This window comes from Oreochromis aureus, linkage group 13 (genome assembly GCF_013358895.1).
Source record: "Oreochromis aureus strain Israel breed Guangdong linkage group 13, ZZ_aureus, whole genome shotgun sequence".
NCBI lineage: Eukaryota > Metazoa > Chordata > Actinopteri > Cichliformes > Cichlidae > Oreochromis > Oreochromis aureus.
This window is the reverse complement of record NC_052954.1, coordinates 27588140-27614513: the sequence shown is the minus strand read 5'-3', so window position 1 is coordinate 27614513 and position 26374 is coordinate 27588140. Positions and strand designations below refer to the sequence as shown.

Sequence of the window (26374 nt, the reverse complement as noted above, 5' to 3'; positions counted from 1 at the left end):
CAAATTTGTTTGTGCATTTGTTCACATTGCACCATATATATGTATATTTGAGACTCAGCTGTATCGGCATGACAACACAAACGCTTAAAGTTGATTTAAGTGTCATTGAATGTAATTGCAGAGTCACTGACAGTAATTAGGTAGCACACCGAGCTCACCAACGCCTGTAATCGAGTGTGGAGAGACAACCAGTCTCCTATTTCACACTGAACTGAAGGACTGTTTTAATAGCAGCCTGTCAGTAAGGCTGTTATCTGTTTTCCAGAGGTTGCATTATGAGGTGTACAGCCTGGTTGAAATGTTAGACTCAGAGCAGCATGAGTGCACAGAAGCAGTTAAGACACGGCAAAGAGAATTGCGTGGGGATTTTCACAACTGAAACTGCATTCACATAAGCACACAAGCACATGTGGTAAATTTGAAACAGTCAACATGAAGCATTTCTTGAAGGAAACATAATTTATTTTTATATGTAAAGACAGATAATAAGTTATTAGAACTACTACTAATAATAATAACAGGAAGAAGAAGACAACTGATTTTTCTTTAAGCTGAACAATTTTTTTCAGTATTAATATCTGAATTGTGGCTCCATTTATCTTTTGATTAGGGTTTTAGTTAATATTGGGTGTAATTAAATATGTTCAGGTTTACGCTGCAAATTTTTCTATGCCTGTTGGCGTTTAATTTCACCTTCCATGTGACGAAGTCATCTGAGACCCTCACTCACAGACTGAACACACATACACTCACAGGTCTCTTTGTTAGATGTTTTTAAAAAAAAATCTAATCAGCCAACGACATGGCAGAAACTCAGTGCATTTGCCTGAAGACATGATGAAAATTATCTGCGGAAGTTCAAACAAAGCATCAGAAAGGAAGAAAGCTAATTTAAGTGACTTTTAACGTGGCATGGTTGTTGGTGCCAGAAGGCCCAGTCTGAGTATTTCAGGAATTGCTGATCTACTGGGATTTTCCCACACTTCCATCACTGGTGTTTACAGTGAGCATGGCCAAAATAAGAGAAAATATCCAGCGAACAGCAGTTCGTTGAGTGAAAATGACTTGTTCAGAGGAGAATGGTCAGGCGACGTCAAGCTGACAGGAAGGCAACTGTGACTCAAAAAAACACACTCGATACAACCAAGATATGCAGAAGAGCATCAGGTCAAACACAATACGCTGAACTTTGAAGCACAGGGTGCCATTCTTGTCAGCTAAGAACAGGAAATTGAGCCTACAATTCACTCTGACTCACCAAAATTTGACAATAGAAGATTGGAAAAACCTTGGTTGGACTGATGAGTCTCAGTTTCTGCTGAGACATTCAGAAAGTCGGGACAGAATTAGGCAAAAACTACACGAAGAGTACCAACAGTTCAGACTGCTGCTGGTGGTGTAATGCTGTGGAGCTCTTAGTACCAACAGAGCATTATTAAAATATTACAGTCTACCTGAGTGTTATGAACGCAGTGTCTTCTGATAGTTCCTTCCAGCAGGATAATGCGAGTGCCACAAAGCTCAGATCATTGTCTCCACGGCCATCAGATTTTAGTCCAATAGAGCACCTTTGGGATGTGTTGGAGCATCATGGATTTGTAGCCAAAATTTCTGAGGAATGTTTCCAGGACTGTCTTGTATCTGTGACATGAAGAATTAAGGCAGAGTCCAACCCCGTGCTAGTAAGGTGTACCTAATAAAGATTCCACTGACTGTATATTAAGCATCAAGAAGAACTCCGCTCATAGAGTTCACTCTGTCTTGAATGGAATCCTCATTTTTCCCAACAAATTGCACAACAATAGAAAAATACAAAAGTCTGCTAAGGGCACCGGACCCCGTAGTTGTCCAAAAACATATCCGCACTGTTGCACAATGCAATGATTTTATTTTTATTCTGAACTACTGAAAAACAGCAGTGCTACTGATTTACTCTGGAGAAAATATACTGTCTCACTGTTTTAGGAAGAGAGAACCTTTTTAAGATACATTTTATAGACTTCAAGTAAGTGAGGTTGGGTTGGGACTAAGTGTGACAGACAAGAGAGGCGAGATGAAAAGTGCTGAGAGATGAACTAATGCAATGTTGAGTTTGGCATCCCATGAGATTTGTTTTTCAGCCTGGCAGCGTGTGCTCACCTAAAGCAAATATATCAAACAATGACAGCTTTTTGTGTCAAAGCCCAGTTATGTAATATATGGTGCAGAGCCAAAAACATCCATAGCGAGCAGAAATAAGGAAATGTGCACACCGAAGAGAAACAGTGTTAATGGAAAAGAGGTGTTTGAAAAGAGGATGAATGCAGAAAAATGTCAAGGCTTAAAGTCATGTCTTCATTCATGTCCTGGATTAATATTTTGACTTGTATTACAAAATATGTATTTTGAGTTTGTTTGTTTGTTTTTCTGCAGTTGTGTAAATAAACTTTTTCTTTCGTGCACAAACGTGGCTTCAAGATGGTGCGCTGACAGCTCATACACAATAATTATGTTTGAATATGTTTAATGAAAGAAACATTTGTGCCCAGGTCGTAAACCCACACAAGCATGCACAGACTCATTATCTCCCATAAACATGAACAATGGGCCATGAGGCATGCTTACCACACATAGTCATGTTCCATCACTTCAGAGGAAATGCATTAAATTCCCAGCATAACCCCAACCCTTAGGCTTTGATCATATATTTTTCTTATGTTTCTGGTCCCCAAAAGTTGAGTCCCCTCGATGCGACTGAATAAACAAACAAAAGCACTAACAACATGAATCTAACGCAAACAAAGACACACAGAGTTCAAACAGTCAACCAGTCAGGTAAGAATACAAGACGCAGTGGGGTCATCTCCATCACTAAGGTAACAAACACCATGATGCAACTATGAAGTCATCAAATAAATCTATCGTGCATGGCCTCCGGGTGTTTATCGTAACCACAGGAATTGCGGGGATTTTATAGGCACCGAGTGAAATCTGGCATGGCTCCAATATTCAGAAGGAGGAGACAAAGAGAGGATTTTTCAGACGAGTTTATTGTATGAGAATACATGAATGCAGACACGCCTGTCCACTATCACAGTGCATAAATGTCACAACACAGGAGTCTAAATGCTTTACATGCCCTTTAGGGAGAGACAGCGGAGGTAGAGTTTGGGGCAGAGAGGATGTGATTCAACCTGGCAGCACAAACCTTCATAACATTGTTTATATGAACTGCAATACTCCAACTACAAAAAGACTCAACTCTGAATAAGACTTGGCTGCTTCTAATCATATTATCGAGGAGAACTGAAGAAAACTTCCAGACTTGTATTCACTGTAAAGTTTCTGAAAAAAAAAAAAGGTTTAAAATTTCTTAACAACAAAATATTTTTGATAAGATAATCAGCGATTACATTTGCTTGGGTGTTTGACACTCATAGTGCAGCTAATCTGCTTTCTAAGGGCATTACTGGTGATTGGTCAGATCTGGCTGATGGTGGCTTGGCAACACAGACAAACAACACAACAAATGTAGTGATTTGACTGCAAAAAACAAAATTGCAACACGTCTGATTTGCGCAACCACTTCTTGTCGTTCCCTCAAAATGAAAGAAAAAAAGACACAGACAAACTGGCTCATCAAGATTAACTGAGAAAACACATTTTCAGAATAGGGCAATCGGACATTTCAAGGACACAAGAGCAGCCGTTACTCTTTGCAGGCTCTCTCAAAGGGTACACCACAAAGCTGCACAGGCTGCACTAAGGTGTAGCAGTAGTTGAGCTAAATTCGGAAATTAGCATGCAAACATAAACTTAAATATTTACCATATTCATTATTTTAGGTTAGATTAGCTTCTTTGCGTGCTGAATTGTAAATGCATAAATCAAGAAACGGTTTGTTTTTTTGTTCTGTTTTTTTTTAGCCCGGACAGTCTTGTTGAAAAGTCAGTGAAACAAAGTTATTATAGTTCTTCCACATGTATCATGAATTTTCATACCAAATAGCACAGGAAAACATGCAATACTGATAAATAATAAAGCAATGAAAAATGCAGATCTCTTGGTGGCGCAGAACTGAAGGTCAGTGAATGTTGTGCTGCATCCTTCTTGCCAAAGTCTAAAATATCTAACCCTTCATGCATGAATTATGACAACCTCAATCAGGATTTTTTTCTTTAGTATTTTTATTCATCTTTTGTCATGAAAAGATGAATAAAAAATACTTAAGAATAAAATTCTGATTGAGGTTGTCATAATTCATGCATGACAGGGTTAAATAACAATAATTACAATGAAACACATCATACATCTATAGTAACATTAAACGACCAGTGAGTGGCAGGGTATGGAGTGACACATCGGTGTCCAATGTAGTGGTTTATGTGCAAATATACCATCAACACTGACACAAATACAAGAAAACAGCCTTTGAATAGCTGTCCACTGTAGTGACCACTATGTATGAAAGGGTTAATTTGATATGCTTGTTCTTGAGATATCGTTAGCATTATAGAGCCAATACAGGAGATTCCCCATAGCTTATTTAAATCAGAATCTTTAGTTGGATCATTGCAGTTCATATAAATCACAAGATGCAAAGACATGCAGACTTTTGCTCAGATGTTTGTGTTTACATATTATTGAGCTGGTCTTGTAGGAGTGTGGGAAAGTAAATGTAAGTAGTGAACACAAGATTATTACTCAGTAATCGATACAAAGCACTTTTGAACAAAAATCAGAAATTTTACACAGATCAAACTGAGTTTTTGGCAACAATATATCAGCTTTCCAAGAACAAACCAAACCAAACAAAAGCATCTTCACAGAATCAGCAACAGTTTTACATGAGCTGTACCAATTTTACCACCACTTTAACATGATTTTATATAAAGACACATTATCGTGTGATGAAAGTCACAACTGAGGCACAGAGGTAAGATTATGAACAGAGCTACAGTATATCCTCACAGTTTGGAAAAATACAGTAAAGTCCATTTAGAAGTCCTCTGAACATCATAGAAAGCTGTTTAAATAAGACGAATAAGTCAACGCTCCCCTATTTCTACCAATCAAGAACACAATGTCCCGTAAAATGTGCAACAGGAACACTGATGAATGTACAGCAGAGCAACAAGAGCAGATTTACAGTGCAAGAAAATCTCAGTACACAGCATGGTGTATGCACATCTTCATCATTAAGCCATAATGTAAGCCAACACAAAGCAAGCAGAGGGATTTACAGTCATTTAGATTCATAATTTATCCTGTTAATGGACATATTAATAATATAACTGCCATTACCAGCACTGTTGCATCATGGGTAAAAAAAAAACATTATGCATCAGTATGTGTTTTTAGATCAACAGGATGAAAACAAAAACTGGGTAAAAAGTAAAATCTGATTTATTAAACATTAATGAATGTAAACACTTCTACTGGCATGACATGTAATGCTGGTTTGGTGCTTTTGCAGCACTGTGGGTCTCTCAAAGGTTTTTACATTTAAAGAAACACTTTGATATTTTGGGAAAATAGATAAAAGAATTTATACCAATGTCACTTCTTAAAAACCCCTTGAACAGTAAAAACATACTTGTGATTGAATATGTCCTTATTTTTATTTTAGTTCATTTATTTAGTTATTATTTTTTGATGAACCAAAACATGTACTAACCTTTAAATATTTTTGTATTTTTTAAATTGGGCAGGTTGTTTTACCCTTTCCTGTATTAGCGCTAAGCTAAGCCAACTGTTTAGTCTTGCCCTATTATTAGGCCATCGGAAAGTCAAACTATTCCTTTGAAGACATGATGTTATGGGTAAAGGCAGACAGCTCACTGGTTTACACTCAAGTTATTCTTCTGCAGTGGATCTATGCAGACACTATGATGTAGCGTACACAAGTGGCTGACGTGGTTGCCAGCATTTACACCTGTGCCTGCATCAGTGTGACATATAATTACATTGCTGGGGAGGTGCACATCAGGTTATTGTGCATGGTTTTTGGTTATGATGCACCTATGATGTAGATTTAAGACAGAAAAATAAACAACCTGTGAGATATAGGCATGTCTTGTTTTAAAATTGTTTTCGTCATTGTTTATTCTAACCTCTAATTGGAAACATACCCCACAAAACAAAGAGTGGTATCTGTTGTAGCATGTCAAAACATCCCCAAAAGTCCATTCAAGATTAAAATTTCTTCATTGCAGTTTACTTCTACATAAAAAAGGAAGGAAAACCAAGCTTTCTGACTATAAACACCTTATTTCTGTATTTTCATTTGATTTTTCTTCCCTTTTTTTTCTCCCTACTTTCCATAACATGTTTAATTCAAAGCAGCATTACTCCTGTGTGCTTTTAATCTGTATTATTCTCAAAGAAAGATTAATAAAAAGTCTGAGCAAATTAAATGTCTGTGTAAAAAATAGTTGTATGGATTAGTACAGCTATATACCAGCGAAAGGAAATCTGTCCAAGAACCTCCACTCTGTCCAGCAAAGTAGAGAGAAATAATAATTAAAAATCAGATACAGTACCAATACTTTCCCCATCACCAATCTCCTCCTAAAAGAGACGCAGGCACACAAAAAAATGAGAAAACCTTCAGGCTGAACAGTCAACAGCGATAATGCACCTCTACGTGACGATTTTGCAGCACCTGGTAACACGGTGAGATGAAACCACTTCCTGTCAAGTCATAACCAGACAGGACAAAAAGCTGAACACAAACATTAAAAGCGAGCAGATAGAGAAGATGGTGTTTCTGTGGGAAGTCTGAATGGGTGAGAACCTTCTGAGCAACATGATGCAATCAGCACTTTAAAACTAGTCCCACGACATTATGCAACAATCCTCCACTCAGGTTCTCTGCTTGGAAAACATTTTCACATTTTCTTGTGGACAAAAAGCTTCTGTTGTGCTAAGATTCTTCTTTTTTATATAAACTTGAACAGATTTATCTGTATAATGCAAATATACACAGGATAGACTGTACATACTGCAAGGACAAAAAACAGTTACATTCACTCCCCCCCCTCCCCCAAATGGGCTGCTCCACTTGATGTAAAATAAAGTGTATTACAGAAAAATCTTTAGTAGCATTAAAGACTAAGGCCAAACAAAAATAATAAAACGTGACCCTGAGCTGGTGCATGGCCGTTCAGACGGTGTCGAATTAAAGAAGCTACAGAAAGAAGTGAAACAAACTAAAGGACCACACACGATACTTAGATAACATATTGTGCATGTTTATTTTCTACCTTGTGTATTTCTGTGTGCAGAATCCTAAATTCACACCTGCATTTAAACAGGCAAAGGCAACTGTTGCAGGATCAGGCAGCTGGATAGGGGACCCCAAGAGTCTATGTTTGTAAGTGTGTGTGAGAGAGAGACATAATTTGGAGGAGAGAGACTGATGCATTCAACCCATCAGACCATTAAACCACAGTGAACCCCTCCCCTCTCTTTTCCCTCTTGCTGTTGCCCCAGTCCATCCACATGCAGGAGGCCCAAGTGAGTCGTTGACTTCAGGGCTTCACCTGACAGCTCCACCCCCCCGTTCTGAGGGAGGCTCTGTGGGGTGAGGCTGTCACGTCCGCAGCTTCAGGATGACTGTTGCCAGGATGAGGAAGAAAGTGTTCCAGCCCAAGGTAACAGCGAAGCCTCGCCACACCATCATCCGAGACAGACCCCAGCCTGATTGGAAGATTTATATCTACATTTACTACATAGATTAAAAAACAAAAGAAAAAACAAGCACAGAGTGGACACAGAAACGGAACCTGTATGTGGACAAGGTCGACGATTTCAGCACCAGATTTATGCAAACTGTGCTCAAAAAGTTCTGAGACTGCACCTATAAGAAAGCAGAAACTCTACCCCCTCACTTCAAAGTTGTCTCCGTATGCACTTATGCGTATCTCCCTGAGCTCAAAATAATTTAAGATTTCTTTCTAACCACTCTTTTATTTGTGATTTGTGCAGAGAGCAAGCATCAGCTTCTGTGCCCATTTGACTCATCATGTTGAAGAGTATCAATTGGAGCTGGGTTTCCAGCTGCAACTCAGAGATGTGTCAGGCATGTCAGATCAACTGTGCAAAAAAGGAGCACGCTTTTACATTTTTTTAGATATATTTATAGTGTTGTGCACTGTGACACTATCCCACAGGTCAGAGTGCCAGTGGGAAGCTCTAATGTAACCTGTGTGTGACCTCTGATGAAATTCAACCAAACTGTGATATGCCTCAACATGCACCTGGTCACAGCTCTTTAAAAACTGTGAGTTTTTTGCTGTATCAACGTCATCACTCATCACCCACCCAGCTTGACAGCAAACGCACACCTGCAAGTGGTCAGATTGGACATGGAGTAATCACTGCTGAAAGAGGCCCAGTGCTTTAACAAGAATCAGGGACAATTTTTGCTTTTTTATAGCCGACAGTCTCTGAATTATTTTATTGCAACATAGTTTTCCAAAACTTTAGTAAACTAATCCTTTATATCAATAAGAATAAGAAAGGGTTTACAAAAAAGTGGACACAACATGATGTGATTTTATCAAAAGTTCTAGATCATTTAGAAAATTGTAACTTGTGTCTCTTCTTTTTTCTGTCTATTAAAAAATTATCAATCAAAAAGAAAAGAACAAAAAGTGACCCACAGATGTAGCTTCAACTCATTTAAAGCTGACCAACTGTTAAATTTCCATGTCTGCTGGACTCTGTTAGAATTGCTTTGCATGTTTTAAAACAGACCTCAGAGCGCAGCTTAGTTTATCCTCGGTTTGAAATAAGCTGTTGTAGCTCATTTTGCTTCATGCCAGTTTTCTTATAATGGGCTCCCCTTTGAAGGTGGGGGAACCCAAGAGTTTAGAGCAGACTCAAGCCCAAATTTTATCTCACAGGGATCTCTCATATATAAGCTGACCTCAGTATCTCAAAAAAGTTTTAGTACAAGCTTCGACCCCTGGGAAAAAAAAGAAAAGAAAACGATGCATAATAGATTAATCTTAAATCTGGGTCTGAGTTTATAGACGGAATTTTTGTGTGAGATTAAACAGTCATCAAGTCCAGTCAGCAAATGTGGCAGGATGAAGCTGCATTTTCCATGTTAAAAAAAAAAAGAAAGAAGGTGGCAGTTCATTTCCTAAATTGAACTCTGACATTGTGGACTTGTCCCTGTGAGATTTTTTCCACCGCACCTATATGATAAGGCCTTCAAACAGGAAATGGCTCCTCCGACTTCCTCTGTATCAAGTAACACAAGGGGAGCTCGTGCTGTCATCAAGTCTTATTGTTCAGAGGTCAATAGGAGGAGAATAGATTGGAAGACAGAGTGAAACCACTACACCTCCTGAGAGATGAGTTACACTGGACCCAGAGCTGATTAATGATTTAGACAACTGGCTCCGTTGTGCACAACGTAATCATCTGAGCTGTGCAGACCCTGCTAACTCTTACACGCTACCAATATGCCATATGGTACGCAGCAGTAACACATGACGTTAAACTGTTGTTGTGTGTGATGTGTTCTGTCCATGAGCGTTACCTCTGTACATGATACAGCGAAGGGCTTCTGAGGCGTAGGTCTGAGGAAGGACCAGGCTAAGGTAGCGGAGAGGATACGGGATACATTCCACGGGCCAGATGATACCTACATCACAGGACAGGGAGGACAATGTGTCAGATGTGGGTAAGATATCATTTACACCTCCAGCAGGAATGCTTTGTGTCTGGATTCTGATAACAAGCAGGCTGTGAAGCATTAAAATAATCTCCCCTCTCTCTTGTTTTTTTCTGTTTTTTTCACATTCCAAATCAGGTTCAAAGTTCAGTCTGAGCAGCTGAAAAACTAATCTCACTTCACGGTGCATTTAGCAGCTCTTCTGCAGCAATCACTTCATCAGCACACAAATTTTGCTTTGAATTGCAGATGGTCAGAATTCCATCTTTTTCTAAGGAAGTCTGGACTCAGAGTTCAAAGATGGAAATATTGTGATATGGCTGGAAGATCCAGAGCAGAACAGCAACAGGATGAACACTGCGGTGGAGAGATTTTATTCACTGCTGTTTCCATCCTTTTAGGCCACAGCATCAAAATAAGAAAAAGCCTTTAAAGAATTTCTTATTATTCTGTGTGGTCTGACATCACAGATACGCATTTGAGAAATATGCAGAGTAAGTATTACATCCTCCAAAAAATGTCTTAAAGAATATCAGTTTCTTTACTCATGAATCATTAATTGGGACTTTATCAAAGGAATAACAAGCATGTCAGAATTATATCACAAATCTTATATGCCTCACACTGATATAAGAGCATTTTACACTTCATTGTATATTTCAGGCATGTTTTTCCTGTCTGCATGTTTTTTCATTGGATTTTGTTGTTGTTGTTTTACGTGGCCCTTGGGAAGACTAGCAACCACTCTGTGCAACTGCAGGGCTGCTAACAAGAAGTCTGATATGATATGAAAACACTGGATGACTTAGTGTGCATAAGAAAAACCAAAATTAAAGAAAATCTGCTATAAATTATTAAATATCAGTAAGTTTGGCAGTGGGTTTTAGTCTTAGTAAAAGCTTGTTTGCACATCAGCGTCAGCAAAGGACAAACAAATTTCCCATAATGTATATATACAAAATATTACACATCCTCCTACAGCTTCTAAAGTTTTGAGCTTTTAATCCAACTAAAACCACCATTTATTTGCACTACCTACACATATGCTTACACCCAGTTCCCAGCATCAAAGATGATTTACTCAGATTTCCTAATTCCCTGATTCAGTGATGCTCAGACTCACACCTACTGTGCTTTTTAAGGCATTTTGCACTCACAACAGTAAATCTCACTGCTTACCACTAAGGATGAGGTTGGGGTAGAAGATACCCAGAGCGGCCTGGTTGGCGCTCTGCTCGTCGTCGATTGCAGATGAGATGACGAGGCCGAATGAGATGCCTGTGACACCCTGCAGCACGATCAGAATTATGACGAGCACCAAGGAGCCTTCGTTAGGGTTCTGCAAAGACAGAGAGAGAGAGAGAAAGCGATGAAGAGCAGGGGTGAGAAAAAGATAACAAGCTTGATTAAGTTGTGGGTATTTTCAATGCAAAGCTGCAGCAGACCTAAAAGTAGAGAAAAATAGAGGGGAAGCTAGAACAAGGCAGTGCTTCCAGCATCATAAACATGGGTAAGGGCCTTCCATCAGATTATTACTGCAGTGATTAACATGTTTCAGCTGGCAGGTCATTTAACCCTAACTGATGCAGTGAGTAGCTTCTTATTTTTTATCCAACCATGTCAGAAACCATATCTGCGGTCAGAAAGGTCGAATTATTGGCCTGCAAAGAAAACAACTAAAGAGAGTAATGGAATTACTAAAAGTCATGTGGTTGGAAAAGAAAAATCTTCAACGACTTAGTAAGATAATTTTCTGCACAGTGTGAAGAAAACTCAAGGTATTGGGACTAAACAGCTGTGTAGCATTAAGGAAACCATTTATCAATGAGGCTAATTGGAAAAAATGGCTTCTTTGCTAGGGAGCATAAAGATTGAACTCTGGAGCAATGGGAAAAGGTAATGATCTCATGTTTACGTTGTTCCAGACTGACTGGAACTAAAAACAGAGGTGGATAAAGTGATGCACCCATTACGTCTACTCCCTGTGAGCCTCTGGGGGGCTATGCTATGATCTGTGGTTGCTTCATTTTGTCAGGTCTAGTTCAGCAACATTATGTCCCCCAAAAATGAGGTGAGCTGACTGCCTGCGTCTCATCATCAGTTCTGCTCTGCTTGGAAATAAATGTTGTAACATTGCATAAGGTCATCAAATGATGCCACAGCTAATGTGCGCTATGATTAAAGCTAAAGATGGTCCAGTGTTCAATATTGTTTTAGCAAGCACAGTGTTACTTATCACAAGTAGAAAAAGCTGAATAAACACACACAGAAACTGCAGCATTACAGCCGGATTTTTTTAAACTTAGAAACAATGTAAGCTTTTCTTGTAAAATATATTACAGTTGTCTATCTGCTGGGAGTAAATGTTGTGTTTCTAAAACTGTTTGAAGATGATAGCAGTTTTTTTTAAATGTTTGTGATGGTTTATGTTTGTGTCACAGAATTAATGATGAAGCTAAAGCCATGGAAAACCATGATATGATACATTTTCAAAAAGGAACTGTGAAAGACGTTTGCTGGACATGAAATTACACCAGCGCTTGCTGCATGCTCACTCCCGAAATGATGTACAATCATCTTGTGTGGCTGTTAAAGGGGAATTCCACTATTTTATCATATCTGCATCGTCTGCGGGGAAAGAGAAGTCTGAAAATGAATAAATAAATAGAGGTGAGGAGTTAGAAAGAAATGAGATTGCAGGGCTGATCCTAATCTCTGCCTTAATCAGTGGAGAACTCTTTCCTAATGTGAAATAAACTATTACGTTTTTAAGTGTTAAGGTTGTTTTCCCGTCCCTGGACATTCAAGCCTATTTCAAGGAGTTTTAACATTTAGTTTCACCACAGATAACAAGGACAAACAGTTTTTACCCTGAATATACACCAGTGAAATGGTCCTGTGATGTTAATATGGGAAGTTATCATGCATTAAAGAGTGGTGTACAAAATCCGGCACTGCAGAGAGGAGTTTAACTGTCCACCACATGTAACATATCAGAGTGCAATACTAAATCACCTGGGGCGATTATGAGGACTCTGAATCAGTGGAAATTTTTTTAAAGAACACAGGAAAAGACAAGAAGATGAGATGAAGAGAAAGAGGGAAAAAGATAAACAAATAAAGCACTTTGATTTTCTGGACTTATCTTCAGCCAAAAATACCACAAGAAATGGAAAGAAATATCACTGATAATTAACTTTGGTCTGGGTGTAAATGAGATATGAAACTTTTCAAAATCACATAAAAGCAGTGAAACAGAGACTGGAAGTCTCGCCTCACAAGATTCCAGGTGATAAGCTCCTTAGCTAAACTGTGTGTGTGTGTCTGTGCCCTCCTTGGAGTGTTAAGACACTTCCCGTCTCCCCTGACAACGTGCAAAAATAAACCTGCACCAAGAGACCACATGACCACTCGGTTGCCACAGCAATCAAGGCCTGTTGTTGTGGTGATCCCGCAGTGATCCTTGGATACGGCCGGAGCGGGAAGTGATTTATGGAGCGGTGGGTTCTGTGGACTTGAGCACCTTAATTAACACACACACACACACACACACACACACACACACACACACACACACACACACACACACACACACACACACACACACACACACACACACACTAACATAGAGGAGCACACGCATAAAAGCAGGTCCCTGCATGAACTAAGCGCACACTCACATTTATACTCTGTTCTTTCTTCTCTGTATTGATTTCATATGGATGTCTATCAATAATCAGTAGTGAATGAAATCCTGATGTTCCCACTGGTTTGGTCATTTCAGCGAAGTTATTAAAGTTAATCGAACTTGTGACATTTAAGTTAATGGTAATAAAAATTAAAAGCAGACTTTACAAAAAGTATAACTAAAATAAATAAAATACCAAAAATGTCTTAGGAACAACAACATAACAACAGCATAATTTAACAGTTCAGATACTTTTCTCACTGGATGTCAGAAGGATTCAAATTCTTTAAATAAAGAAGAAGCCACTTTCCCTAATATATTCTTCCTGGCCCAATCCCAAAGGGATTTGTATCTCCTTTTAGGATTTCTTTGCTTGTTAGTCAGTTAGTGTAAACCAATACACAGCTGAGCCACTGTTTAATGTCTTTAAATGTGAAGACAAGTTTTCATTTCCTCATAGTTAAGTCATAAAATGGCAAATAGCCAATGAAAACTGGCAAGATTCGTCACATGTTTCATGACATCAGCGATTCTGCATTAAATCTAGAGTCATAATATGGTGAAAAGCAGCACTGTTTGATAAGTCCATGCGTATATATAGTAGCTGAACTTTGTCTTGCCACATAAGTGATGTTATGAAACAGTTTTGGACCAATAGAAGAAAGTGGAAAGTGGCCTTTATGTGATATATTTCCTCTCGAGTGCACTGTACCCAAATTTTTATGTGGCGAAAAAGGTATATGCTTGAAAAAAATAGAGGTTAATAAAATTATCATAAAATTACGACTTGAATCCACTGCAGGTAAAGTCTGATTTTGATGATGTAGGAAAAATGCAAATGAAGATGGTAAAAGGTCGGTGAGGCATTAACCTTCAGTATGTCAGAGCTGTTCCCTGCATGTTGAACGAAACCATATCAGAGGCCGTTTTAAAAAGCAAAGAAAATCTCCCTCACACAGTGAGTTTGCACAGAGCACAGGAAATAGCACGTTTCAACCTAAAGTGTTCAACATTAAGTGACCGTGTTGTGGTCTCAGCAAAGGTTAAACAGGACTGACCCTGTGGTCTGGCTTTCCAAACACTTATTGGCATCACACTGACTGAAAGCAAACACAGAAAATCAATTAAAGAAGCAAACAGTGAGGTGACATCTGTTATACTGTGAGGTAAAAATAATAGTCAGCCTTGTTTATATAACCAAACCGTTCTTAAGGCTTCTATTTTTATCATTCATTTCCCCTGCTGATACTTTCTTCTCTGTGGACCTCATTTTTTTCTGCTGCAAAGGTTCATCCTCAAATCGACTCATATCAAAGATTCATCTGACCACGTCTGTATTTTGTGTTATTTTGCGGTTTTATTGCTTCTACCTTGAGGACGAGCAGTATCATAAGAAGCAGCAGGATGATCTGAACGCTGATGACGAACAGCTGAGAGAAGAGGTGAGCCAGCATCGTCTCCAGAGAGCTCACGCCTGATAGAAACACAGAGAGACAAAATTCAATAAACTCACTAAAAGATTTATACACATTTTACATTCACATCATTTATTTAATTAATTATGTAATGTTCAATTTATGGGTGCCCAGTATCTATCAAATCATAATCATAACAGAGGATAAACATAACATTTTTAACTGCTCAGCTATATTATACATTTCTTTTATTACAAAATAATTCACTGAGTGTTATCTGCAAGTATAACACATTTTTGATATAATTACAAATACTCAATAAGAGATTACTATTAAGTCATAATCCATTTTAATGCTAAAAACAGTAGTTTATAAGAAGAAAAAACAAAAGGTTTTCAGTGTGTCTGCTTGCTCAAGGACATCTGCTTAACCCTAATGTGATCTTCTTACTCCCTCTAGTGGTCAAGTCATGAATTACACTTGAAACAATCCATTGACTGGATTCTTATCACCACTATATGGTTAATACTGAACACAGACTCAATTTATTTTATGGTTTTTCCCATTTATGTGATTCACACCAGTTCTGCCAACAATCCAAAATGGGACTTTTAGATCAGACTGTCAAATCTTGACAAGAGAAATTAAAAACATGCTTCTTACAGGTACAGCTAACATTCAGATTTCTTGAAGCTTTTTGGCAATAAGCCACAGGTATGTTATTTTTTTTAGCAGGGTGAATCATTTTCTTTTTTCCTTTTCCCACTTGAGTGTATGTAAGTGGAGCCCAGGGAGTGTTTTAAAACTACAAATCATCATGGAAATGCACTTGCACACTCAAAACCTGCATAAAATTCATGTGTACAGGTGCAATATGTGTACCACTACAGTGGTTCTGTAGTCGCGTGCGAATGTGTGAGCAATGTGAGCTTTGATGGCTCACCTGCAACCCAGCATCTGTCCAAAAGCCCCTCTTTCCTCTCGAGAACGAAGGAGAGTGCCGTCAGACCCACGGCCAGGTAGAAGGTGATACTGGAGGGATCAAAGAAGAAGAGAAGGAGGAAGTGAAATGACAAGGTGGTATGTTGTTATTATGAGCTGATGCCAAAAATTTCACAAAATTGACCAAAAGGAAAATAAACACAGGTATAGTAACGCGTCTACTACCCTATACTTTAACCAGCACACAGTGTACTGACCTGAGCACAGCTCCAGGGGTCACAAATGTAGTAAAGTCTGTGTTTTGGCTGCCGTAGATTGGCTCCTCAAACTAGTAGAAGAAATCAAGAGTGTTTATTTTACTTTATTACGCAGCATGTATAAACTCAAATACATTTAAGTATTTACAGTATTTAATTACATTCAATTGCTTTTTTCCATAAACTCTCTTACCTTTATTGGCAAGGCAACCATATATGCCATACCACCCAACTTATAATCCACAAAGGCCTGCAGACAGAGGGCAAAACATAAGTGATGCATCTGTTTTTTAAGAAAAAAATCAGTGCTACTCTTTATGATCTTTAAGTATTTTCATTAAATATTCAAATCAGTTTAATGTTGTTTACATAATTCTAGTTCACAACAGCTCTCGTCCACAGACCGCTTAAAAAAGATGGGAGGTGTTTGAAAAGTGACAATGTGGAAGCTCTTTAAACTTAGGTTATTTTCCAATGGCCAGCAGGGGGCGACTGTGTGCTTTCTTGGCCTAGGACCTCATTAAACGCTGTCCTGATAACTTTATGGGCTCAGTCAACAACCAGGCTTCTTAAGCTGTGGCTAAAAGCTCAATGATGGCTCTTGTGCCCTGAAACATGGATATTTTATGTATACAGCATAGACTTCATATCATATTTGTACCTGAAAGGCCTGATGTAGTTTCTTCTGCACCATGAGGGCAATTTGCCGATCTAAGAATGAAAAAAAGGGAAAACATGAGCATCTTCGTCTTGTCAGAGTCATTTTTTAATGTACACCGTTCAAAATTTAAAGGGAGCGTGTAAATCACACATCAGATCTTGATGAATGAAATATTCAGGTTGAAAATCTTTGCTGACATACAGTAGAAACCAAACTTATTGACCTTTTAAGGGCTGGATTTAAAATTGTACCAGAAATCAGAAATTGAAATCACAGATTGAGGCCAGCTTGTGTTATATGTCTTAGAAGTATACATGGCCCCCACATGACATCTGGGCATACTCCTGATTAGAAGGTCTACGGTGTCCTATGAGGATCTCCTCCCTGACCTGGAGTATCAGTGAGCTCCTGGACAGTCTATGGCTGTACTGGACTGCACCAATACGTGAGGTCCCATTCAGGAATTACTTGTACACTTTGGCCACATGAGGCTCAGCACTGCCCTCCACCAGGAGGAACCCACTGCACCAGTTTATGGTCTGACAGTAAACTACCTAACAGCAGACAGGGTACTAATATCTAATACAAAGAGGTCTGCTTGTGCAGGCCGAATGATCTGCAGGTACTTTTTCATACTACCACTAGTGACAAGCAGTAGTTTGATGTAATGCCGGAATTTGATGTACGTGAGAATTCTATATGTACAATATACATTAGTATAACATAAATAAAGCACACAGTATCTTTCATTCAACAACAATTATCCAAAAAGAAGAAGAAAAAGAGAAAAAATGGTTTGTATCTTACTCGTCTGGTCCAGCCAGACGTGTATTGATCCTCCATCGATTATCTCCTGAGAGACCTGCCGCTGGAGCATCCTGTGCAATTAGGAACCAGAATTATGATCAGAAAAAAGTAGAACCTCAGTCTATCTAACAAAACACTAAATGTAAATATTGCAATGACAAGCTGAAAAGTGAGTGATAATCTGCTGAATCTGCACGTTTTCTAAATTTGTCTGGCAGCACAAGTTTAAATGATAGGGCAGCATACGAGACAGACAGATGGAGACAGATAAAGCATTACTGATCTATGTGATAGTGAAATCTAATCTCAGTGACCCAGGTTGAAGAATTTGGTCATTAGGACACTACAAACCCGGTGAACCTGAGGAAGGTGCATAAGAACATAAATATTCATTTTTTCCTAAGGAATCTAAATACAATTAAAACCCTGTTATTGATATGGAACCTTATGAAAGGAGTGTCTGACCTTAAAAACTAAGCAGCCAAGTGAATTAATACACAGAGTCATGCATGCATGTGACTGCAGGCTGGTAGCACTATTTAAAACTCAGAAGGTCAGCCAGGCTAATTATTATTTCTCTGACACAATTGAAGCAATGCCTCAAGTCTAGCTGAGCCACTGGGAGCACTGAACCACGTGTAATTTACTATTACTAAATTGTAACTTTGTTCTTAAATACCACTGAACTGAGTAGTGCGTGTCAGATATGTGTAGCCTGGAATTCCTTAAAGTATTTATTTCAGATGGTCTCACTTGGACAAACACTTACTGTCTGCGTAAGTGCATAGATTAAAATTTTGATTTAGGGTGTTGCACTTTAACATAGTTCCAGTAGAAAGTATGAAACAGATGTGCTGCACAGAGAGTTTGTAGCTACTGGAAATGTTCTGCCTTGTCCCTAGTTACGCTTTTACAAAACCAATGTATCATTAAATTATACTGTTCTTACTCCCATAAACCTAGACTACAGTTAATCCTGGATCTACTGGTAGTTGTTGTGTTTAATCCTTTCAGGAGATGATGATGCCAATACATGGCTGAATATCTAAAAGCCTCAAATTGAGGGTATTTAGATTTTTTTTATTATGTTATATGTTAGATATATGTATATGTAGTAATATATATGTTTTATTTTTAATTGTGACTTTTACAACAGCGATCCCAAAGTGGGCTGTGAAGATACTGCAGGGGTGCTAAGAAGAGATTTTGTTAAGAAAAAAATTTGTATTAAGGTTTAAATCCCAATAAAATATCAATGACAGAATACTTGCAATTTATTTTATAAAAAAGCAAAGCAAACTATTAAAAAAAGCATGGAAAGTATGCCTTCATTTTTTTGTTAAGACTTACTGACATGCAGAAAAGAAAATGAACTCTAAGAACTAACTATGGCTACTAAGAATGGCTTGTTTGGAAAGGTTGCCCAGGGAGCCTCTTCTCTCTAAAATAACGTGGGAGCAGAGCTTAGCTTTGTAAAGTTGGATCTGAACAAACCAGGAGGTTGCGGAAGAATGTGAGTACATGTGAGTCCATCTGTGCCACAACTAAAGCTTGGTTGAAATTGGGTCATGAAACACAACAATGATCCCGAGAACACCAGCAGGTGTTCCAGTGGTCCAGTCAAAGTCCAGATCAGACCTCAGCCTGACTAAAGTGCTGTTGAGGGATCATAAAAGAGCTGTGCATGAATGAATGTCTGCTTGATGAGCTGAAGTGAAACTGTAAAGACAACTGGGCCAAAATCCCTTCACAACAACGTGAAAGACTGATAAAGTCTGATAAAGGTTATTGTGATCATTGTAACAATCAATTTATCGGTATCACAAGTTGTTGTTCATCTGAGGTTATATCTAAATGATCTTAAAACCTGATAAAGTCCTGGTGAATTTTTTTATTATTTCCTCGCACGGTGATTAGCACTGTTGCCTCACGAAAGAAACTCCACCATCTGGCCGCAGCCTTTCTGTGTGGACTTTGTGTGTTTGCGTGGGTTCTCTGACTTCTTCCCACAGTCCAAAGACATGCAGTTATTTGGGTTAGAGTAATTAATGATTCAAAATTGCCCATAGGTGTGAATGTGAGTGTGACTCTCTGTGTTAGCCCTGTGATAAACAGGCCACCTGTCCAGGGTGTACCCTGCCTCTCGCCCCATGTCATGTCCAGCCCTTCCCAATTGAAAGAGGATGTACAGATGTACTTTAAGTTTCAAATGACTGTAACTTAGATTTTCCATCTAAATATGTGCCACCATATTAAGTCTGTAGAAAGGTAGGAGTTAAAATATGGCCACCAACTGCCATAAAAAAAGCTGTTTATGAAGAATAAACTTCAGTAGGGAATTTATCACAGAGTTGAAATGAATCCAGAAAAAAGAGGAAAAAAACATCATAATGGTGGGTCAGATTGTGATAGGTGTGAATATCTTCATTCTCATAAGATATTAAAACATGTATATCAAAAATACATTTGCATGAGCTCCTTATCCATCCTGCCTTATCGATACGATTATTAACAGGAAACAAAAATCTGCTTCATGCTTATGTGAGAACATTAAGGTCTGCTTGAGAATCAGCCAGAGTACCAGAAGGCACGAGAGAAGAAGCTTTTTGTTTTCCTTAGGCAGGTCTGTCACATAAGAAGCACATGATTTGGTAAGAATAAGCATCTTATTGGTCGGTGCTAAGATGCAACCTGCTCAGGTGTGTTATGGACAGGAAGGACCAGACTGTCTACCCGGCAGTCCCACACCGTGACTGACAACAACCCTGCTGCAATGACTCACCCTCACATGATTTTGAGGTGTGAGTTGGTGTGGTGTGACCTCTGTGAGCTTTTATGTGTATCAAAACAACAGAGAGTGCATGTGAAAAAAAATTTACTTTCAGATTAATTCACCCTCAGAAGAACAAATAAAACCTTTTAATAAAACAGTTTTAAAGCCACTTAGAAAAGCAAGATATTAAGCTGATTCATGTGGACCTTTTAAGTAGAAACAGATAAATAAATGATATATTATTTGCAGTAATACTCATTAAAACAAATATAAGAACACTTATTGGGATATTTTTGGGAAGCTGTCTACTGGGACTGAATTTGGTGGGAAAAAAGATTTTAATTCAGTATTTCAGACCCATAAGCATCTGGTACTTTCCTCCGGATGATTGCACAAATACCTTTATGCCTAATACATCAGGGCTGATGTGTTTGATCACGTCAGTCATGCTGTTTGTTTTCATTGGCAACAAGAAAGATGCACTGATTTACCTGAGGTCATAATTTCTCTTAATGCAAACCACACGCTGGGTTTCCTGGATTTTATGCACTATCACCAAGGGAAATATTAGTTGGATATATTGGATATATTGTGAAGATTTTTGTAATTTTTGTAATTATAATGAAGGCTGGTGCAAATCTTCCAGTCTACATGTCAAATTTTCCAAAGACTCCACCACCATCCTCCAATCAGAATTGCTAAGTAAGTAAATCACCAACTTGTGAAATGAGTGTTAAGGTAGTAAGTGCATGGTATTCCCTGAGGTGTGGACTGTTCGTGTCAGTACTTATCATGTTTGCAATATGAGTTTGTCAGCTGGAATGCTGCCCGTGTGTCAAACAGACTGGTCTTGCAGAATCGGTCTGCTTTGCTGTGGGATTTGTCTGACTACTGAGAATCCCTCTGACAAACACAAACGTCTGTACACAGCCTGTTCTGCCCACATGTAGGTGCATGACATCAGCATGTGCTGCTTGAAAAGGAACTATCAAAAGTAGGGCAATGAGGAAGAAAAAGGCAGCAGGTTGTTTGTTTGGAAAGGTACATGAAAACAAGCAACAGTCACAAGCTGAGACTTGTCGCAAACAGGTCAAATATAACATGTACATCCAAACTGATTGAAAATGCTGCATGTGCATATCTTAAAAAATTTCTGCAGCACTGGTATTTCCTTATAGCAATGACACAGTCATACTGTAGTGATTGTTCTGCATGCGCACATGGACCTTGCACATGTTTTAATGGTCATCGGAAGGTTTAACACTTGGTGAGTTTTTCCTTCCTAGCTGTCATGTCTTTACCATTCTCCATTATTTACTGAGGTGAAAGATGGTCGGAACCGATGACAGAGAGAGGGGAATCTTTCGAGATGCTGACACATACTACATCCAAAGAACCACCATCGACATAAAAAGCTGCAAGTAATATGGGTGAACGGCAGGTGTGGCCTTTCATTTCCCTTGAGGTTGCCTTGGCTTTTTAATAATTTACATCCAAATATCTATTCTTGCATTTAAAACCCCTTTTTGTGAGGGTAAAGTGTCTGATGTGTAAAAAAAAGCCTGCTGAAAGTCATGCCGTTTCCTCTTTAAGTGCAACAGTGCTTGAAATCATATTTAGTAATTTAGCAGTAACTAAGCTATTAAGGCTTATGACTTTTCAGTAGATCAACATGTACAAATAACAGAAAAGATATGTATAACAATCAGCATAAATAGTATACAATGATATGAACGATACCACGTACACAGTGTGGCCTTTTAAGTTACACGTTTCCAATTTCTTTGTTTAAAATTCTCAACTGTAACTGTACCATGTTAGCTGATGGCCTCCCATAGGGCAGGTTTTTGCTAGTAAAAATAAAAAAAGTCAGATCAAAAGTCCACACTCCACTGTGCCCACTGTGTCCACAGCAACACAATAATTTATCTTTTAACCCTGTGTTTTCATTACATGCAATAAAACTGTCACAACAGCTCAGTTTGATTGCTGCTTCCTTGTATGACTGAAAACTTTCCCTTCACGAGGGCAAAAACAACAGTATCTGTTGTGTTTTGAAGTTGTTGGCAGCATGCAAATGCTGATATTAACCACAGTAAGTCTATCTGATGTTTGTGGAGACAACGGTTTATCAGCTCTAATGAAGCGTGCTGTGAGGTCATTCCAGAGAAGCGTGCTTACATACATGCATACATTCTCCTCAGCATATTTGGGATTAATAACATTTCTGCTGTAATGTTGGCTAATCTAACCAAGAAAAATGTCAAACATTTAGGTCAACACAATGCAGTTTTATTCAACTCATCTGTTCTGACGCCTCCAATGTCGTGTGGCCATTTATCCCACGTCTTTGTATTTCAAAGGCATGTCAATCATTTTTTCTAGAGTAATATGAGGGCAATGAACATTGAGTGCAGACATGTTTTGCAGTCATAGCATCAGTTACAGATGCTGATCCAGTATATCAGCTCAGTCTATGATGCTCTGTCTCTTACCGTTTAGTCAGGTAGCTGGTGAAGTTCTTGCCAAAGCCGATTACACCCCAGTACTCCCCATTATAGATTCTCTCAAAAGCTTCTTGGTGGGACAAGTTTACCTGCAGATAAAAAAAGAAGCAGGTTCAATTCATTCTATGTTTTAAGTTTCGTTTTCAAATGCGGATTGACCATATTCTACACCACGTTTCCTCAACCAGTCTGAACTTCACCATCTGCCCCACAAGGTCAGACTAAATCAATTAAAGTTTCTGCACATTATGTATGTTACAGTTTGTTGAATGGCTATGGTTCTGTTACAGAGAGAAACAATCTTTCCTCTTCAATGATTTCCTAGAAATGGGAAGTCCTGGTGTTTGTTCCTTTGTGAAACTCATTTGCTTAGAGTGAAAATAGATTTTAACAGCTGAGAAAGAAGTCTGCTACTTTGAAAATTGTTCTTACTCACTTTCTCATGTGCAACCTACCAGCAGATTTACAGTAACAAAGGAAAAGTCAACAAATTCAGAATCCAAAGGTCATCACAGTTGATGTGGATTCATATCTCTCAGGGCCAAAACAAATACCTGCTGTACACTCGAGTTGTCCAGGAAGGAGAGGAAGGATTGGCTGAAAGCAGAGGGGGAGGTCTCATTGTTCACTATAGCAACCTGGATGCCTTTTGGATCTCCTCCGACACACAGACAGATGAGGGAGATTTGGATGACGGGCAGCAGGAACTGGAAACACAAAGAGCTGCCAACACAGAGTAGAAAATAAAGTGTCATGAACTGCTTACTTATAGACAGTGACAAATAACTTCTGCTAACTGCATCATACCCTGGCATTCTCTTCATCCGCACCAATGTTTTGATCATCAGGGCTGCGATGTTCCTCCACTTTGGCAGCACATGTCTGGCTCGCACCTTCCAGTCCACTGAACACAAAAATGCAATATAAGTGACTGCAACTTATATTTTTAAAACAGCAGTGGTTAAAATGTTCACCTTAATCCGTGCCTCCTCTTTAAAAAGCTTTAGTGAGTTTCAACTCATTGTTTATCTACCTGACCTGCAATTATATTATTATTATCATCCACTCCTCATACCTTTACTTTTTGATGTCAGAAGCAGCTGATTTTAAAGAACCTCCTGGCCCAGTGTTAAATGATATGCATAGGTACAAAAAGAAAACACGCTACATGTCAGTACCTGAACATTTGAGGCTTTCTTCTGCAGGTGGAGATCTGACTCCAAGAATTGGCTGACTCTCATCTTTCCCACTCTCAAATGACTGGCTTTTCTCTAATGTTCCATCTGGAGACCTGGAATCACATTTAGAGCCGACCTGGTCTGACGTCTCACACAGCTGCAGGAAGGCATGCTCCAGGGTCTGCAGGACAGTTAATATGGGTTAAAATTCACAAGACTACCAAAATATAACCTTTTTTAGTGTATTTGGAGAGTTTACTACAACAGCGTGCCACAGCCATAGTTTTAATTACAAGAGGAAAAAAGTTCACTGTTAACTTTATTCATATTAAAATAAGATGTAAAGCAAAAAGCAACCTAAACAACCTCCATGCCTTGACTACCAGCACCGCTGGGCACCCACACAATCTGCTGGGATTTGAGAGTACTCACTGTTGCACAGTGCTGCTTCATGACGGCATCTGGGGGACCTTCAGCCAGCAACCGGCCGTGCCGCATGAGACCAACCTGTACGACGGGAAAAAGAAAGAAGAGATGCTGAAGCACTAAGAGAGGTTCTCTTTATAAAATGAGTGACTTAATTTTTTTTTCTTGGCAATTATTTATTTAGTTATAAATAAGTGAGTAATAATATAATAAATTATTTATAAATAAATAATTGATAAGCGTGAATGCACATTAATTTACCCTGTAAAATAATAAAAACTGAACACACGCATACACACACACACACACACACACACACACTGAATGTTGTTAAATTAATGTTAAATGTTGGGTTTTTATCTTCTGCAAAAGAAATGCTAAAAAGTATTCTTGTCTTAATGGAAATCCAAAGTTTATCGCATATAGCTGTTGTCAGGGAGCCAAAACACACAGCTGTTTAAAGAAGCTTCTAAAGTTGTATAAGAGCGGTAAATCAGGATAAGCCAAACAGTGGATTTGTTAGCCATCTACAAAATAGCAAACTACTTCTTATTCTGTTGTGTGTGAATGGTACTCTTATCCTATTAGTTTTTTTTAGTGGGTCAAACATGGATAAACAAAGGCTGCAGTTGCAGCTGATCAGAGTTTATTTATTATACTAGAAGGCATAAGACCTGTGCATGCAAGAAGCATGTTGACATGGTAAAAGCTCATTCCTGAGCAGTGGAGCGATGCATTGCTGCACTGGGTGCTCTGTCAGTTGACATACGTTTGTCAAAGTATCACGAAGACAGAAACAAATAAGCCCATTTGCCTCAGTCACTGAATGTGACCATCCTTCACACAGATATCGTTTTAAGTGAAAATGGAGACATGGCTGAGAAGACTGAGTGGGCAGACTGGTTTTAGTGGAGACGTTCTGGATCTAGGTTATAATGATTGTGACACAGATAAAGTGCTTGAACTTTGTGACAGTAAAAGACTGATCTAGATATTTTCTTTCAGTGGGAAGAATTTACTCGACTACAAGCTTTGTAAACAGCTTTTACATTTTTAGGCCAATCTGAATTAAAATCAAGATGCACAACGAAACGTGAAACATTACACCAGCTAAATGGTGCATGAAATATCAGCTCTACAATGTGAGGCAATTGTAGGCCACCGCCACAAGCTGGGTAGATTACATTCATATCTGACACACTGTTGCCTTCTGACGTACAAATGTTATCCCTGCATCGTTTTGTCCTATCATAGCAGAGATTTTTTTAGCATAATTAACACAATATGTTTAGATATATGTGTTATATAACAATAGGTTTAATCGGGTCACAGTAATGTTGACCTCAGAGTCAGAACATTGGGAACTCTGTACTCCTGAGTGAGTCCTGTGTGAAGCCACCATAACCACTTCTGACTGTGGAATTTCTGTGGAATTCCTACCATCACAAAACCTCTACCTGACCTTCCATTGCCCTTGCCTCAGTGGTGAATTTGCAGTCATGTGAAAATGAAAACTTTGGAAAAACAAAGGAATTAAGAGAGTAAGTAGCAGCCAAGTGCAGAAATAAACTTGATTAACTGATAAGTAAATGTGACCACTTCTATGACAGGTGACACCTGCATTAACAAATGGCCACAATATAAGCGCCTTGAGGCGACTGTTGTTGTGATTTGGCACTATACAAATAAAATTGAATTGAAATTGAATATTCTTGAGTGGGCATCCCAGAAATTCTGCCCAAAGGTAAGACAGTGATCAAAGAAACGCAAGAAGTACATCTCATACTCTACAGGGCTCAGTTAGCACGTTAGATGTTAAAGTCCATGACAGTCCAATTAAAAAAAAACTTAACAAGTATAGCTTGTTTGGAAGGGTTGCCTGGAGAAATTCTCTCCAAGAATAACACGGCAGCACACCTTCGGTTTTCAAAGTTGCATCTGAACAAAACACAAAACTTCTGGAACAATGACCTTTGCACAGATGAGACCAAAGTGGAGATGTTCAGCCATAATGCAAAACATACAACACCACATTCAACACATGAGCACAAAT

General features: G+C 38.7%; 1 protein-coding gene across 3 annotated transcripts in view; it reads right to left on the bottom strand.

Annotated features, from left to right (window-relative positions):
• Positions 1 to 5673: 5673 nt before the first annotated feature.
• The window catches only part of abch1 (ATP-binding cassette, sub-family H, member 1), a 34668-nt gene continuing 13967 nt past the window's right edge, over positions 5674 to 26374 (bottom strand). For all 3 annotated transcript variants that reach the window (XM_031745618.2, XM_039621412.1, XM_039621413.1), the window contains exons 8-21: positions 24328 to 24402; positions 23896 to 24076; positions 23525 to 23621; positions 23272 to 23440; positions 22706 to 22806; positions 17438 to 17508; positions 16631 to 16680; positions 16163 to 16219; positions 15970 to 16040; positions 15714 to 15802; positions 14726 to 14829; positions 10847 to 11006; positions 9533 to 9637; positions 5674 to 7680 (exon numbers count right to left, since the gene is read on the bottom strand). In XM_031745618.2, the coding sequence (XP_031601478.1) occupies positions 7574 to 7680; positions 9533 to 9637; positions 10847 to 11006; positions 14726 to 14829; positions 15714 to 15802; positions 15970 to 16040; positions 16163 to 16219; positions 16631 to 16680; positions 17438 to 17508; positions 22706 to 22806; positions 23272 to 23440; positions 23525 to 23621; positions 23896 to 24076; positions 24328 to 24402 (1437 nt within the window). In that variant the 3' untranslated portion in view covers positions 5674 to 7573. The remainder of the gene's footprint in view (positions 7681 to 9532; positions 9638 to 10846; positions 11007 to 14725; positions 14830 to 15713; positions 15803 to 15969; positions 16041 to 16162; positions 16220 to 16630; positions 16681 to 17437; positions 17509 to 22705; positions 22807 to 23271; positions 23441 to 23524; positions 23622 to 23895; positions 24077 to 24327; positions 24403 to 26374) is intronic.